The sequence below is a fragment of the Astatotilapia calliptera genome, chromosome 10 (assembly GCF_964374335.1).
Source record: "Astatotilapia calliptera chromosome 10, fAstCal68.1, whole genome shotgun sequence".
NCBI lineage: Eukaryota > Metazoa > Chordata > Actinopteri > Cichliformes > Cichlidae > Astatotilapia > Astatotilapia calliptera.
Window position 1 is genome coordinate 14,182,866 of NC_137431.1, and position 18,504 is coordinate 14,201,369.

Here is an 18,504-nt window from a genome sequence, read left to right on the forward strand (position 1 = left end):
GAATACATACTTGCCATTATTTCCATTAAAGAGTTTAATCTGTGTAATACAGAGTAAGTTCACTGTTAACAAAGAGTATACATTAACAGGAGATTATAAATATAAATTCTTAACAGTAAATAGCATTGAATGGAAACTTCACCTTTAAAATGTAATGTATATTTAATAAACGCCAGCTCAAAAATAACACAAAACTATAAACACAGTGAGGACAAAGGTCATATTCTTTCAGGCTCTTTTAGTCTGGTCAGGGGGGATCATTGTGGTCTGGTCTGTGTTTGTCCTGATGAGCTGGCAGCATCTGGATTGTTCTCATTAGAGGACCAAATGCCCCAGGCTTTCTGTAACTGGGTGTTTATGGAGGGGGGACTGGACTAATGAGATCCAAAGAGGACACACTTCCTCTTGAGGAACAGCGACTATGCTACAATCAAATGTAGTGAGAAAAATAGTGCACCAAAGCTATCCCACTTAAAATCCCATTGGACATATTTTAAACATCGCAATCACATCAAAAATAAAAACCAGATAAATGTGAGCATTACCTCGCTATGCAACCCACGAATGAACAAATTAAGAAACAAGATTAGAGTTACTTTTGTGAAACATGAAAACTGTCTAAATGACATCTGGGAGAAATTCCACACTCAACAAACTACAGGCAGTGACAATGAATAATGAGCTTGTGTGGTTAATTAGCCTGATAAGACAGAAAAACCAGAAGCTGCTGGGGGAGTAAGCACTAAAAAAGGGGAAAGAGTAGACATCTCTTGCTAAACATGTATATTTTATCTGTCTCACAGCACAACCCCAGCTGAGCACCCATGGGAGGACGGAAGAATGAAGTGTACTCTAAACTTTGATCTGAAGGGGAATTCCCCTAAAGAGAGTAGGGTGAACTACTCATATGAGTCCATAAATGTGGCGAAATTTACACAAGCCAAATACAAACACACGTGTCTGTTTTATGTTTCAGTTGATTATTAAAAATATCCTATTAAAAGGCCTACTTTAAATACAGTTCAGGTTTGTTGTGTCTATGATAATTATGCAGATCTATTACAAAACTGAACACAAAGCACACAGATATTGAGAAATCACTCAAATAATTTTCAAAGGCCATGTGTTGTAGCTGTGGACGCGCTCTCAAGTGAACACGCCTAACTGTTTGCGTTTGAAGCAAGCCGTTGGTTTCAAAAAATGCAAATTTGCACAGCTTGCCTTGCTGCCCACACGGTACAGTACAGTCGATAAGTGGTTATCTGTAAATGAAAATGATCTTAAAACAAGAGAAGCTCTCCACTGTAAGAGGTACGCACTGCTAATCATGTTACATAGAGACAGGCACAAAACGTTTGACAGAAATTGAGAGGAAGACGTGAAAAGAAAAAGCACCTTAGAGACTGCACAAAGTCTTGACATTTGGGGAGAAGTCATAAACGGTGGGCCTAAGCTAAGCCTGGGGGGAATAGCTGCTAGAGCATGTCAAAGAATGTGCACATCAAGTCCACACTTGTAAAACTTAGACAGTATTTAAAGACATTCACATAGAAGCGCACACATACACACACAAGTTCTTGTTTGATCACAAGTGCAAACAGTATTACAGCATACTGCTATATAATAAAAAGTTACCTGACAGGACATGACTGTTTATAAAGTGCAATTTCTATATAACGGCAGCTCCTAAAGGAAATGAACTGTGGTGCACTCCTCCCCAGTAAAATGAGGTGTATATCTGACAAACACATTGACTACAATAGTGCTCAAGATCATTATAGCGTGTGGTTTCGATGTGTGCGTGTGCGTGTTTGTGCATGTATATATGTGTGTTGGCGACTGCCTGTTGCTCCCCTCTGCTGGGTTCATTATGACACTGCATCTTGTTTTTAACAATAGAGGTTTTAATAGAGGTGAAGCCAGGCCAGGCCAGTTAAATAAACACACACAAACACACCTCCAGCAGATCTGATAAAACAGCCAATAATGTGTCACCTTATTTGACGCTTCCAACAATGGCAGACTGGCCTGTGTTTGCACAGCTTTGAGGCTTTGGAGTAAGCTACTGAATAAAACTGTCATCGAAATTATTATTATTATTGCACTCTTAAAAAGGATAGCATCTTAATTCATTTCAGTAAGATCACTAATCAGACATAACATGAGTTTAGATGCAGAAGCACTGGTGTGAAAAGAACCTGCACAGAAACAGATCAACCTAGCCACATTTCTCTTTGCTCAACAGACTATACAGCTTCCTCGTTTTGTCCTCCTTTTGGAAGTATTTCTGTCTTGCCCTATAAAGACAGAACTGAGCCTTTGGGGACAAAAAATAATGAAACCTGTTCCCCAGTCTACAGAGATTTCTGCAGTGTTAGTATCAGGACTGATCTCAAGTGAATATTGCTAAAACTCTTGTTGGATATTAAAATGCATGCTTTACAAAACAGTTACAACATTGGGGTAAGTGCAAAACGATCTTTCTCATAACATATTGGGAATAAAAGAGTTTTCTTAAACTCAACTTAAAAAGCTCAAGACTTCACTGTCACAGGTTTTCTATTCTCACCTTCTCACCAATTGTTTTACAAGTTACATTTGGCATTGCTTTTAGCCATAATACTCCTCGGAGTAAATGTCTTATTTTCCTCAATGAACCTTCTTTCCTCTCCCGACTACTTCACCAAAGAAACTGGTAGGATAAAAAACTCTGTCATGTCAGAACATTGTGAGGGCAAAAAGGAAGCGCAGAAATATCCCATAATAGGTCTGTTTGCAGACCTATTATGGATAGATTTAAACTGCCTGCTAACCAAATCTTGGAATACAAGAGCATCAGCATGTGTGCAGACACTTGATCTATAAAAGTCTTGGTAAAATTCGAAAGATTTTCTAAAAGCTAATAAAAAATTTTCCCAATCATGTATGTAATGTATGTATGTAATGTCACCATCTTTAAATAAAGACTTGTCATATGGTAGCATTTCGGTATTTGAGACCAAACGTCATTATTGAGTTGTATCTTTTGTTTACTTTTTTAATCGTCACACAATTTACATCACACTGTAAAGCTCAGCACACTTTAATGGATCCATCAGTGCAATTTTAAAACAATCCATTCAACAACAACCTTAGCTAGTCAAGCCTTCAAAATTAGTAGAATTTAATTCAAGTCTCTCCTGGGCAATTTTTATCCCTGGATACCTGGCATGCACTGGTATACTTAATAAATTGTACTTACAATTTAGCCTTTAGTGTTACAGTATCCGGCCTCTAAACAGACATGTGACACTCTTGTTTTCAATTGTGACAAAATGTTTTAAACAGAAAGAAATGCACGTACATGGGTGCACATTGACAAGCAACACTGGAAGAATGTACACTGATGTGTAGCATACCTGCGAGGGCCTTAATACGAGACCGTTCAAAGAGACGTGCCGAACTGTTCTCATTGTCCCAGTCAGTCTCTGCTGCCAGGTCCCAGCGATTGTTGATGTCATTGTACTGCTGCTGGATCTCCAAGCTGTCGAAGTCTGTTGGCGAGATTGTGCTCATGTTGTCCAGGCTGGAGAAAAACGCATTCAACCTACAGTTCGGACACAGAAACACAGACAGTCAGTGCATGGACAGCAGGGAGAGGTCATTGCATAATACAAGAAGCTTCACAACACTAACCCTTGAAATATTTGAAAGACAAAGTTTGAAAATTAAACTTCAGAAACAAATGGTCCACTTCTATTTTCCATATAAAAAAAAGAAAAAAAAAGAAAAGACAATGCACGTCAACCACACACTGAGCACACAAAGCCTGCCAGCTGCACTCTAGTTTTATATGCTCAAATGTAAGTCATATGCAAATGCAAGCTTGGACGGTGCAACTGCCAGTGTGTAACAGACTTTGAGATAAGTTTAGCAACTGTCACGAAGTCATTATGCTAGTCGATTAAAAATGAGAGCTCCTGTAACTCCAGTAATGTCATTGTATGCTGAGTCATAACGGCACAGCAGTGTCAACCTACTTAGGTTTCAACTTTTGCGAGTATATAACTATAACCTAGCAACCAAAAAAGACGAAGACATATGGCAGTATAAATACACTTACACAGTGTCATACTGCATTAAACCAGGGTTGTAATGACATAAAAGCTGCACATAAAAAAGCACTCTCTCATCGCATGGCTTCACTTCTAAAATTAAATAAAGGTAAATAAAAAACTGCTTATCTGCTAAAATGTCAATACGTATTGTATCATTGCAGCAAAACTAAAATTGATTGTTTTTACAAGATACTTTAATGGAAAGGGGTTTATACCAGAAATCTACTCCCCTGCTTTTGTAGTCTTTTTATGCCATTATTGCATCTTTTGTAAAGAAACTGCACTGAACTAAAAAATCTTTCCTTATGTCAATATGATAACAGTTCAATTATTATATATATTTACTGAATTTCCCAGAGGAACTGACTCAAGGAATTAATAAAGTTCTGTCTATATATTTATTTACCCATTATTGTAGATAAATAAGAAAGGTTAGTTAAATGGCACCTGTTAAAAGAGAGTCAGTCCGTTAACAGGTGTGGAGTCTTGGAACTGAAAGACATTTTGTTAACATTTCACAACATAATTATGAGATGTGTGTCATTCATGCATTCCTGTGCAAGTGCTGGCAGATTATATCACACAAACAGTAAGGGGCCTCATCAAAACATTGCTCTACATCGCCACAGCTCGCCAAGTGGTCTAAAACCTCCTCAGAATAAATTAGTCACCTCGGTCCTTGAATCACTGCTAAGAACGCAATATCTTCCCATCCTGCTGTTTGTACGAATTCAGCATCCAGTTATAAAAAAAAAAAAACAAGGCTTCCTAATACGGCAACAATCAATACTTCAAACAGAATGAGGTCAATCCCACCCTCTTTCTCCAGCTGGCTAGCTCTCAGAGTTTGGTCGAGAAGCAGAAGCATCTTGTCTTTTCTATTCAATTGAATCCTGAGTGTGAGACAATTATTCTGCACAACTACAGCACAAGAACTGCTGTACAGGCATGGTGACTCACACCTTAACCATTTGACATGGTAAAAATTCTATATGTAAAGGCTTAACTGTATATACAGCACTAACCAGACACAGCTTGTCTTTAGTGTTATGCACAAATACACACAATGGGGGACCTACATTAAGATTAAGCCCCCTGCAATAGAGATCCATTAGCTAACTGAAGCCATTTGCTTAAGAGCATTGAACAGATTAATAGACATGGTTGAGTAGTCAGTTTGTTAATACCTGTGAGTTTAGCTTTAGTTGTGTCTACCAGCTGTGGCTAACCTAATCAGAGCCATTAGATGAGGAGCAGTGATGGGAAGAAATGACAGATTTTTACAAAAATAATTGTGCTGTTAAAAGTAAGTAATTAAAGGCTAAGCATGACTGAGAACTGCTGAGCCCTGTCCTTTTGTTCAAGGTTTAATTTATTCATTAAAGGATGCAAACTGCCCTTTCCAAATATGGACATAAATACTGTCCATCAGGTTTATGTTTTAGTTTGGTCATTATTAGATCATGTTATACTGCAAAGAATAATCAGGCCATATTACACACAATTAGTATGCAAATTCAATTTCTGAGTCACCCAGGTATGACTTAAAAAACCTGATAGCAGCCAATGGAATAGATTTATCTGGTTAAATGTAAAGCTGCTGTTAATATATCTGGGAGAACTATTCTTGGACTTGTCATGCTTTGCCAAGTTGATGTATCCTCTAAATCACACTGGAAATCAATAACAGACAGCTACCAGATGGGCCCAATCTGAGTGTACACAAGAAATACAGGGCCAGATTGCATCTATACATGTTCCTTCCATCGCTGATTCTAGAAAACACACAACAGGCAGGCTATAACATCCCAGAGCAAAGTATAATAAAGGAAAAAAGTGCACATTTTAAAAGCCTAGCATGAACTCTAAAAGGAATCAGAACTGAACCTTTGTATCTTAAAATTTTAAAGAGTGTTCACTCCGTAAATATCTGTGGCTACACCGTAGCAACCTACTGTGTGACAGAGCAAAAGTATAAGGCTTCAGTCAGTTTTGTATTTTCTTTACAAATATATTTTTCCTGAGCAAATTGTACATTTACCAGTTTTTAGTATAGCTTAAGACAGAAAAGAAGAGAAGAGATGCTGGTGTTGCACTTTCTGGTGCACCGTTGTCAGTACTGGGATATTGCTAATTATGATTTTTATCTTCGTTTTTAGATAGTTTTCTTCAAGTCATGCACAGCCATTTCTGTTGTGCAGCAGCTGCGTACTTTAACATAAATTTGATTTTGTAAAATATACATAGAAAAACAAAACAAAAACAAATGCTTGGAAAATCCTATTAGTGGTTGATTAAGAAAGTGGATGGGAATAGAAACTAAATGCATGGATTAGAGAAGCAGGAAATACAACGCCTTGGAACTGCTCCTTGATTTGTCACCTATCTGGCGCCCTAGGAGTGACTTGCCTTTTCTCTACAACTCACTGTATGCATAAGTAGTCAGGTATATCACTGAGTCTTCAGTTGAAGATTGGAGCGATGTTAAAATATTTGTACTATGACACAGTGGTTTCAAAAACATCCAAACACTGCTCTCCTCCTTTTCAATTCATGCTTTCTTCTTTACTCTGGCATATTATAGGACTAATAATAATAATAATAATAGAAAAACAAAGACACTACTACACTATGTGACTGGTATGGTATCAGTCTAGCGTTACTGATAAGTAGCTACATTTAAGATTTCTACATAGCCCAAATTATAAAAATGCCACAGCATGGAAGCAGGAGTCACACAGAAGACAGACTATCCAGGACAGGCCTGGCAGTAATATAGTCCAAGGCAATCTGTTTGGGGGATTGGCAGGAGCTGGAGAGGGGCAGGACCAGTGAGGTCACAAGAGTCTGGCAGCGATAACAAAGCGCCAATCCTCCCCTTGTTGTGAGTATGAAGAGGCTTGGCTCAGTGTCTGGACTAATCGCTCCTCAATGGATCAGACTAACAATCCCCTGACCTACTATGATACAGCCTACTGTACTCATCCTCCCACACACACACGCACAACACTGGGTGACATAAAAACTGCACATACAAGCTGACCTGACCTATTACCGCACACCACCCCCAACAGCCCTTCTACATACAGTATACACATGATGCTTTTGAAAGTGACACTTACAAATCCACCCACGCAGCATGCAACCATATCAGCACTCAGCACACAAAATAGATTGGTCCAACACCAACAATTATGCCAGCCTGAGTGATGTGCAGCCACCTCCCCCAGTCCAGACAGAAACAAAATCAGATAAAGAAATTAACCCATAAAAATGCAACTTTGTAAAAATGCCATGCAGGAGCCTTCAACCTGATTTTTTTCCCCTAAAAAAGCCTATTTTCCAAATCTTCAGACATAAGATTTAAGCCCCAAAGCTACTTAAAAATAAATAAATAAAAACACAGCCTGGCAGACAGATGTGGCACAAAAAGGTCACATAAAAGAGTTTCTATGAAAGAAAATCCCCCCAAGGTCTAATCCACAAATACAAAACAAAGACAAACATTTGTGTATGAAATATTTAGAACCTGTCACAGCCTTTATATCTTAACATGCTTTTGAAAAATTATTACTGTAATTAAATCAAAACAATATACAAATGAAAGGCACATGACACAGATACATAGTGCTTCTGTACAATGGGAAAAAGATTAAAGTAGGGCACAAAGAAATGCCTCGTGGCTAAATCGAGCTCTATACTGGGCAGACACACATCAGGCTATTACTCACAACAGAACGACACTGGTTAAGAAAGGAAGGCAGAGCTAGCAGTATGATAGGCAGCGCCACCACCTCTGCCTATTTTTTCTTCTGTGTCACCCCACCTCCCCTCCCAGAGCTGCCTCCCTTTGCCCAGCTGGGCTGTTTGTCACTGCACCCGTTAATCAGGGAGAGAGGAAAGAGAAATAGAGCCTGCAATCAGTCACCCTCAGGGAATTAGGCTTGTGCACATTAACCAGCCAAACTGCTACCTTGCACCAGGGGAATAGGGTAGACGGTCTCACACACACACACACACACTCCTTATAATGGCAGACAAAGGGGCGATACAACTCATAACAAAACCATGTTAAAACACAGTCATTCAAAACACACAAAGATAAGATTTTTAACATTTTACCAATTTCATTGTAAAAATCTTTAAGTGAAGGAAAAAAAACTAAAATTTAAGAAAATGTTTTGCTGGCATTCTTTATGAGTATACCGAAGCCATGAGCTTTGCATTAATGAATATTAATATATTCAAGTGAATGTGGCACCTCTGCTTTGCCCCAAATCAAGCTGCCTGTGATACTTAGTTGAGCCTGCAGGGTGTGGAGGCAGATCCCAAAAAGCAGAGGACAAAGCGTGCCCTGCCAAAGTGGCCCCACACAATGGAGAGTCAGCAGAGGGATGAGGCCAGCCGTTCAAGCCTTTCCTGTTTGCAGAGATGAGGCAGCCAGAGGCACATATGCATCAGAGGCCCTTCCACGGCCTGCTGATCCTGGCCTGAATGCCCTGCTGAATAGGACAGCAGAGATCCTTTGTTGACCTGTAGCATCACATTTATCAAACACTCACGCAGCCAGCATGCCCTTCACATATCGACATAGATATCAGCCTAACTCCAGATAATATTTTGTTTTGATGTCATTTTATTCTACATCCGTATTATCTTTTCATTTTCACAAATGACACACTAAATTAATTTTAACAAGTAATCATATTAACAGTCAAACTAATTTATTAATCAATGCAACATGGCAAATACAGAAATTGTTTTCCAGAGCTGAATTACTATTCACTGCAAGAAGTCACATTTCCCTGTAGTCTTGGAAAATGTCATCAAACTCAGTGACGGTTTACAACTTTCTTATTAGTCTGAAAACACAGAAGCGCTACTATATACTTTAGGTACTTAATGGACAAAAACATAACGATCTAGTTTATAAACAATGTCAATCCTCCACATGACCTCTATATTATTGAAATCTGTATTATCTGACAGAAAACATGGATGCCTATGACCTACATCTTCTTCAGTGATTTGTCACATTTACAACAAAAAAAGAATAATTAATAGTCCCATTGGTATCATTAATGTTCAGTACAGAGAGATGCTGCTATACAGGCAAGTTAAGGCCCAGTGAGAATACTGGCCCATCCACAATATGGCTTATTAAGACTAATACTAAAAACAGGCAAATGCTATAGTGTTTGTGCTCCCCTCTTGCTGCTGCAGCTGAATGAGTCCTGGGCTTAGCCTTCATTTCTAAATACATTTGGCTGGGAGTTACAATAGCATCAATCTCCCAAGCTGCCAGAAATCCAAATTAAAAACATCAGTGAATTAATTATTCATGCCATTTTAAAACACACAAGAACAAATGCAGGCACGAGCTCGGGCATCACGCCTGCATGTGCTAATACACAGTGCTTCGGATTCATACAAGATCATTCATATCAGTGAAAATAGCTTCATCCAATCAGAAAGCTTTACTACTTGATGGACAACTGGCCAATACAAAAATACCTGGAACCAACAACACTACCCAATATATGAATAATGTGGCTGAATGTGAGCTATAATGAGAAAATAAAAAACAAAGCCTTGCTTTCAAACATTTCAGTTACCATTAAAAATCCTAATGCGCCAATATAAAAACACACCAGGATTTTCTTTTAAGATTTCTACCAGTGGTGTGTAATATTTTTGTACCACTTTACTTTTTAGTTTCTAAACCATCTGAAATGTAAAGTTTTATTTAGCAACATCCTCTCTCTGTAGGAGTTTGATAATTGTTACCCCGTGATTAACAACAACCTCATGAAATATGTTCATCTGGGTGACAGAAAATAACACATATTTAAGGTCTGCGGCAGATTTAAATCACCACGTTGGTGTTACTTATAATGGTGGTGTCACACAGCTGTTCTTTGAAGTGTTTTGAAAAGGACTAGCAAGCATTCATTTAGCAAATTGCAACCTTTGGCAAAAACGTGATCACTTTAGTCAAAAAGCAGTCTTGCTGCACTAAGATGCTGTAGTTCCTAAATGTAATTTCAGAGTACCCAGAGAAAAGCAAGAACTGATAAGCTGAACGCATACACTGAAAGGTATTCATTTAATTTTAAGATAAGTGATTATCAGCAAATGCTCCTATCCAAGTACTTAACCACTGTCCATATCAGTATTGCTTGCTAGCTCTATGATTTGAAGTGGCAGTGAGACTTTGCGCGTTCAGATTTCTGTGGGGGTGTGTAACACTTTGTGACCTTGTGAAGCACTGGCGAAACAACTGTTCTCCATCTAAAAATCAGCCCCCATAAGTGGTGCTGACAAAAGCCTTCCAGACCTCACCTTTAAGAGAGATATTTATTCATTAAAAGACTCTAGATGCAGGTTTAATAGAGTACAAGCTGTCATAATAAAAACAGCTGGAAAATGTCATGTTAAGAGTTGTGTTTTCCCTGTTTTCTACTGCATCTACTACAACATCAATGCTTCTGGCAATATTATAAATAATATAAAGAGAGTGCTGGTACTCGTTCAGTTTACATAGTTGGTTTTCATAGAATCTGAGATACTGTGTAAAATTTAACTGAAAACTGTGCAAGCAACACATAAGGAACGCAGGTTACTAGCATTCCTGATGCTCCTAATAACCTGGCGCATCAGGTTAAAGAACATCTGTATCACTGTGGTGCATCTTAAAAACAATCTATAAGCATTAAGTTCAGTCAAGTTCTTGACTACAGTCTGGTCGCCACATTGTACCAACCACACCCAAAAGCAAGCAAGCACACAACTAAATAGCTATGCAAATGTGAATTTAATATTTCTTAATGAATCAAAATAGCAAAACCAGCAGATCATCACAGTCAACACCTATAGTACACCCATGTGATGCTGCCTTGTTTCTTAGCGCAGGGAGCTAATTTTTATTAAGCAAACCACTGGGTATACATGACATCATAAAATGTTTCAGTGTGAATCCTCAGTGAAAGAATGGAGTACCAATGTTAGGCAAGACCAATGTTAAATGCTTTGGCACCATAAAGACAGCATAAATTTATATTACCCTCTTATTAACTGATAGTTGCTGATTTACTATAATATATTGCTTGATACAATAAAACAATGGTCATGATCTGGTCATAGAGATATTTATAAATCTGGTTTTTATAAGAGCAAAGTGCAGAGCTGCTATTGTACTGAGTCCGTGTATAACTTCAAGAGCAGAAAATGGCTGTAGCCACTTGAAAAGTGATAGAACTGGAGAATCTTTAAGTGCTACTTCATACTGGCTGCAAAAGTAAGTCAATTCCCAAAGAGCCCTAAGTTAAAACTATACAGCGTTAAAAAGAATGTTTAGATCCTGGTACAAAAAGTATTTTGTTCTCTATGGATGGCTTCATATATCTAGGCAAGGTGAATTTTATTAATCCATCTGGACCCTGGAATTTAGGTTTTCATTAACAGATATTCCAGCACAAAAAACACTGGGAACTAATCAGCCTTTTCTAGGCTTCATGTTCACTAACTAAAATCACTGAACAGGACCTTTGTAACTCGTTTGTGCTACTGATACATTTTTATGGCTTGCAGTGTGGCACAGACTGTCCAAGAGGTGTTTCCCTCAGTTTGGTGAGTGAAATGTTAGTGTTGTGAGTCAAAGCAATGTTGTCCATTTCCAAATCTGTTAATCCACATTTAAAACTGAATTAATGCTGGAAGTCCACTGTAGAAGCACTTCAGAAGGTTCAGTATTAATGGTGCCCTCACAGATGTGCACATTACTTTTCTACATGAATACACTTCCATTACATCACCCTTGCTTCTGAACCCGCCAAAAGCACATGAGGCCTAAGCTGACACTACACATTGGCATAAACTTAACCATATGTGAAGATCTGTGAATAGTTCTCCAGCTGTTATGTATCTGTGCAAACTCCTGTTGGAAGTGGGGATAAAACTCCCCGGTGTCCATTTCTCCCTCCTCTTGTGTGCAGAGTAGCCACAGCTAAATTAGCAATTAGCATCCACACAGCAAAAAGATGGACAGCAGTATTAATTTGTATAATTTCACTCGATATAATAAAAAAAATTTGGAAAAAGGGTTGGGAGATAACACTAAACTTTATGTAAAACAAAAAAGTTACAGCTTGCGAGATGCTTTTAATGATTATAAAGTCCACCCAGAAGCACTTGACAGTTATTTTGAGTATTAAGTAAATTAACTTTAGTTTTAATGGTCACAGGGACGTTAAAACTGCATGCATAGAATCACCAGCCCGATCTGATTAAAACAAATAAGTTAGGCAATTCTAGTTTACAATAATGTTTTAACAACTTTTTCCCTTAGAAGTTAAAACTGTCATTATCTTGGTTCTTAGATAATTCTCTCATAGATTTAAATTTAGAACCATTTCAGTGCTACATCTTCAGCTGATAATGTCTCTGGCTCTACACACCACATTTCTTTGTTTTAAAATACTTTAAGTTGATAATCACACAGTTGTTCAGAGAAGCAGCTATATTCTAATGAACGGAAACCTCAATTTAACCTTAAAAATTTTAACTGCTTAGGTGGTTTGCATATGACCCAGAATTTTTGCCTAGTAAGACCGACTCGACATTTAAAACATGGGCTAATAAAGTTGAAAGACGGAAAAATGATGAGTTTCCAGGACCTTAAGAATAAGTATGGGTTGCAAAATCAAGACTTTTTTTAGATATTTGCAACTGAGGGAATTCTTGAATAAAAAGCTAAAACATCCCCAGTTACTGACTGGGAATGAAGAAATTCTTTACATATTTGAGAATGCATATAGAGATGCACCCTATCAAAAAATTATTTCCAAATTATATCGTTCACTGACCAACCCAAGGGGTCATGATACAAGATATGTTAAAGCAAGATGGGAAACAGATGGTAATCTATCCCTAACAGAAGAGGATTGGGATGGGATCTGTATGCAGCAGTGGTCGGTAACAAGCTCCCCCTCGTGGAGGGAATTCAGTTGGAAGAATATAATTTGTTATTTTAATACCCCGGCTCGAAAATCCAATTATTCCCATAAGACAACATGCTGGAGGCAGTGTAGACATGCAGCAGCAAATCGGTTCCACATCTTTTGGGAATGTCCTCTTGTGGCTCCATTTTTGAAGGAAATACATAAGGTCCTGGAAACAATCTTCCAAAAGAAAATACAATTTCATTTTGCAGTATTGTACCCAGAGATGGGCAGTAACGCGTTACTTGTAACGTGTTACTGTAATCTGATTACTTTTTCGAGTAACGAGTAAAGTAAGGGATTACTATTGCAAAAACGGTAATTAGATTACCGTTACTTTCCCGTAGGAACGCTGCGTTACTGCGTTACTAAAACCGTGATTTTTTGCGAGAATGTCTCACGACAGTGACGTAAGCGAGTGCGCCGTTAGTGACAACAGCTGTGTGCAGATCAACAATGGATCACATATCGATTGTGGGAGAGAGTATGAGCGTGCAGCGTTTAAAGCGTGGAAGTACTGACCTTACTTTGAGTTTGATTCCATAAAAAGTGACAAAAACATTAGCGTCTGTTGTGCGTGGGAAGAAAACTTCTTTTTACAGCGAAAAAAACCCCCTAAACTTCCAAGCAAGTACCGAGTGCGCAACGACGTAATGGGAAACTCGCAGAGAAAGTCGCGGATTCTTCAACTGACCGCGGCACACCTGCACCAGGGTAAACCTCCGCCTACCGCAGTGCTGCTTAATAGGTGAAAATAGAGCAACAGGACCGCTGAGTCTTTGACCTTATTTATGTTCTGCTGTGTTTTACTTGCATCTATTTGAAAGAGTGAGTGTAAACACAAAAAATATTTTATTTTATGTGCTGGAATGTGTAGAAAATAGGTTTAAATGTTAAACTAATTTATTCAACTCAGAGAATGTTGCATATAATTAAATTTTTGCTTGATGCATAAAGTTAAAAGATTAAAACTGATAAAACAAGTTTAAAAAAAGAGATTTTTCCATTTGATTACATTTTGTATGATGGATTATGCAGAAAAAGTAGAATTGGGCTTAAAGATCTATCGCTTTATCACCTCTTCAGGTTGTAAATCGTGTTTTTAAAAAGTAACTAAGTAATTAATTACTTTTGAAAATAAGTAATCAGTAAAGTAACGGGATTACTTTTTTGGGGAAGTAATCAGTAATTAGTTACTGATTACTTTTTTCAAGTAACTTGACCAACACTGATTGTACCTAGGGAACTTAGAGAGTCTTAATCTATGTAAACTGGATAAATATTTGTTCAGTGTGCTGAAATGTGCTCATTAAGCAAACCCATTGTTGGCTTAATGAGGATACTCCTACTATAAATGAGTGGATTGACGTGATATATACTATTTTTGTTATGGAAAGAAAAACTTTTAGGCTAAAGTTGCAGGCGGACTCATTTGACGAATACTGGTCAAAATGGTTGAACTATGTACAAAATGGGAGGCCTGATTTTGTATAATCTCGTTGTATTTTCTGGTTTGTTTGTTTGTTTTTTTGGGGGTTTTTTCCTTTTCTTCTGTATCAAACGTAGAAAGACTGGATAAATGAACCACAATAGATAAATAGATTATATATTAGTACACTATATCATGAGATGCTCCTGTAGTTAGACCTATAAATATGAATTGTTAAGAGATACACATTAGAAAGCAGCCATAAAAGGCTTAAATTTGGTTAGTAATATGGTTCACTGCCGCAAGATAAAAGCGTGAATAGCATGAATTGAAAAAGGCTTGTCCAAGAGGGATTTTGAGAATCAGCACTACAGGGGGCCCATATTCAAAGTCCCATTCTATTGTTGAATGCTGTTCATCAAGGCAACCAGCCAGCCAGCTAATAGCAATTTCTTATCCATCTATATCATCCTGTCTGTGTCTCCATCAAAAAAAGCTCCACATTTTTTGGGTGTTTTTCGTATGATCTGGATTCCACGAGGTTTAATTGGTCAACAAGCACATTTTACTCCAATGAAAGGATTTTAGTGCATTAATCTATTTTGTTTTGTTATTTCTTCTTCCAGGAAACAGGATATAGCACTAAGTGAAACACTAAGCACAATGTCTAATTACACAATAATTGAGAATACTTTGACCACAACAACACACACCTCTTTCCTGAACATAAATGCTTATTCAGCTGCCAGGAACATGGCACTTTAAAAAATATTTTTAAGCTCACACATTAAATGATATATATAGAATTACTGGTTAGTTATATCAGTTGAACTGAATCTATAACAATATGCTAATATAGTTTACATATATATGTATGCTGATATTTTCTTCAAGTCTAGTCAATGCAGTGATTACAATGTGTATTAGCAGTCCAGAAAGAGTCTATTTATGTTGATACATCTGAAGAAAAGCCACTAACAAAGACAAGAAGACTGACCTATTCTTCATATTCATCATGTGAAAAGCAAAATCTATTTGTAGCAAGAACTGAGATCAACTCCACAAAGAAAGAGACAAGCACAATAACTGGCTAATACTGAATAATTCAATTAGTGGCTTCATATTTGTCTTTTGTTTTTTTACAATATAATGGCAGGTATGATCCAATTCTGAAACGTTAGGTCAATGCATGTGTTTACCTTTACAGCTTTCAATGGGTGACAGCAATATCTTTGCTTGTTTTGTTATTGTTGTCATTCATCTCTGTTACATACCACGAAAAAGTGACGAAAAGAATTTTTTTAGTCTTATTGTGATTGTGATGTGACAAAATTGTCAGCCACTGCCATCTGTAAATGTGTTTCATTTTTTTATAAGTGGCTAGTATTGACTGACAACAGCATAAAGCCAATATATCAGTACTTCCCTATTATTTAAATATGCAGGATTGGTCCTGTTTAGTTTTCAAGCAACAACAACATTTGTGTTCATCAATAGCCATAAATAACAGAAAGTGCAGAGATGTATGTTAAGTAAAGTAGCACAGACTCATTGCCTCAGCTACATACAGGCCAGTCATGTTTATGTGCCTAGTGTCACCCTTATGGCTTATTTCAAGCCATAAAAAAACCTTAGTATGGCTATATAGAGACAATAGTTGTACAAGCCTTAATACCAGGGATAGAAAATATATGAAGTAGAACAGTAGAAATGGTAGAACGGCACAAAATCCGGCACTGTTTCATAACACACTGCTGAATGTGAAACATACACTCACTACCAAATCATCTCTGCCATAAATGTGCCTTTTACAAAGCTTTAACATATTCGGAGTTGTCACAGTAAAAATCATGATTACGTTTATTATTGAGGTCATAGTGGGTTTTAATGATGTACTGGACTACCCGGCACTGGAAACTGTCCCTAAATTTTTTGTGATGAATATGAACTGAGGACATGCAGAATGATTTCAGGCCTAGCTGACAGGAAGGGTCTTTACCAATTAAAACAACTCAAATCCTACATGAAATTAAAATTACATTTTAGAATACATTTTACTTATTTTGTGTTGACTTTATAGACATGAATTCAAAAACAACAACAACAAAAAATCATACAATTATATCAAACATTAACATCCGAACCAGTTTTCAGGCCTATGATACAGGAAAGGGGAGGAAAGGCAATGGAAATATCACAGAATTAATCTGCTTTCTAACCTACTCTGTAAAGCTAGAGATTCAGTCACTGAATATAAACTGAGCCACAAACCAGAGCTGTACTGTGCTGAGAACAACTGGATGACTGTCTTCTAATGAAGAGATCCTCACTTTGGTTTCAAACCATTTCCTTGCAGACTCTTGTAGCCCTAACAGCAGTTAAGTGACATCAACAAACTCCTTAGCTACTGTGTGGTTTACAACACCTAAACGTTTTAGCCCTGCATGACTAATTTGTGCTTTAAGGTTTAAAAAAAGAAAGAAATACATACATAAAATCAACAAAAACACCCCATCATGGGTGTTACCCAGTACCAACATTAGACAAAAACATCAAATTGCAAATTCCTCATCAAGAATACTGATTACAATAAACCATAAACCAATCAACCAACCATGTGAGGTTTTTTGTTTTCCAACCATTTTCAGTGCAGACGTTTCTGGGCCAGTGAAACATGGATCTACACGTGGTGGCCAGTAAATGCCAGCTCCGTGCTATCTGCTAGTTAAAAAGTGAGGCGCTTGATGTCCATATAGCAAACTTGCACATTTCAAAACAACGTGTTAACTGGCTTTTGATTGCAATCATCTCTTCCCTAGTGAGCCCTCATTTTTACTTTTACCTGATGCATCCCAAGCTATGACTCACAGCCTAGGCCAGGCACGCAGAATAAATCTCAAATGTCATATGATAACATAACATAACCACGAAGCCCACAGCTTTACAAGATGCCAGCACTGTAGCATATCATGGTATGGTACGTAAAAAACATAGCCAGCGGCAAGGCTTGGTTGGTGTAGAAGCAGATGCTGAATCAAAGATCCACAGGCAGGCTGGCTGACTGGCTGTGCACAACACGCAGATAAAATGTGGCTGCATTTGACATCGATTCAAACAAAGGCAAGAAGAGGTAGACGTACACAGAGATGTTCCCAACGACTAACACAACGCGCTGCAGTTGGACACTTCCCAACCAGGCAGCTAACATAACAGAAATGTATGCAGGCTTATCTCCAGTCACAGAAATGTAAAACAGAAAACGTTGTCTTTTGGCATGAAAAGCTAATAGCAGTGGCAAGCTAACAGCAAGTCACCTGAATATCAGACTCCCCCCTCATTAGCTTTGTTACGGGTTGCTAGCCTGCTGGTGGCGGAAAATAAAGAGACAAAAAAACCCAACAACACACACACTTACCCCTTATTTTCTCTTCTGTTTAAGAGGCCCTCGATGTTTTGTTTTTTGTCCTATCGCGTCGCTATATGCGAAATTTAACCAAACATGTGAAAAATCTTCCTTTGCTCTCGGACGCGTCCGGCTACGCTAAATTAGAATATTAACGGTTTAACAAAAATCCCAGGTGACACTGGTAACGTCTTCCCTTTAAATCCGCATCCTCGAAAAACCTCTTTCCCTCCGCGCTGCTAGCGGTGCAGCGCGTTACGAAACCAAGCCAGGCTCTCTCTTTATTTAGCTTTCACACAGCAAAACGGTCTGCTGGGGGGGGAAAACATATACAGGCTGAGAGGACCCCGTTTTGAGGCAGGTATGAGACGGATATCCGCAGCAGCTTCTTCTCTCCCCCCCCCCGGCAGCCGAGCATCCGAAGGACCGTCCGTACCTCACTGACTCCAGCTCCCTGTGCTAACGTTCAACAGGGAGAAGAAAGAAAGAAAAAGTAGATGTGGTGGTGGTAGCTAGGGATGTGCGTGGGAGGGGGTTAGGTGGCGGGTGAGTGGGAGGGTGTGTAGGTTGGGTTCT

The 18,504-nt window shown here is 38.2% G+C and overlaps 1 protein-coding gene across 3 annotated transcripts in view; it reads right to left on the reverse strand.

Annotated features, from left to right (window-relative positions):
* sptbn2 (spectrin, beta, non-erythrocytic 2) overlaps window positions 1-18,504 on the reverse strand; it is a 48,362-nt gene extending 29,858 nt beyond the window's left edge. For all 3 annotated transcript variants that reach the window (XM_026181036.2, XM_026181034.2, XM_026181033.2), the window contains exons 1-2: window positions 17,941-18,504; window positions 3,399-3,586 (exon numbers count right to left, since the gene is read on the reverse strand). In XM_026181036.2, coding sequence (XP_026036821.1) covers window positions 3,399-3,555 — 157 coding nt within the window. In that variant the 5' untranslated portion in view covers window positions 3,556-3,586; window positions 17,941-18,504. The remainder of the gene's footprint in view (window positions 1-3,398; window positions 3,587-17,940) is intronic.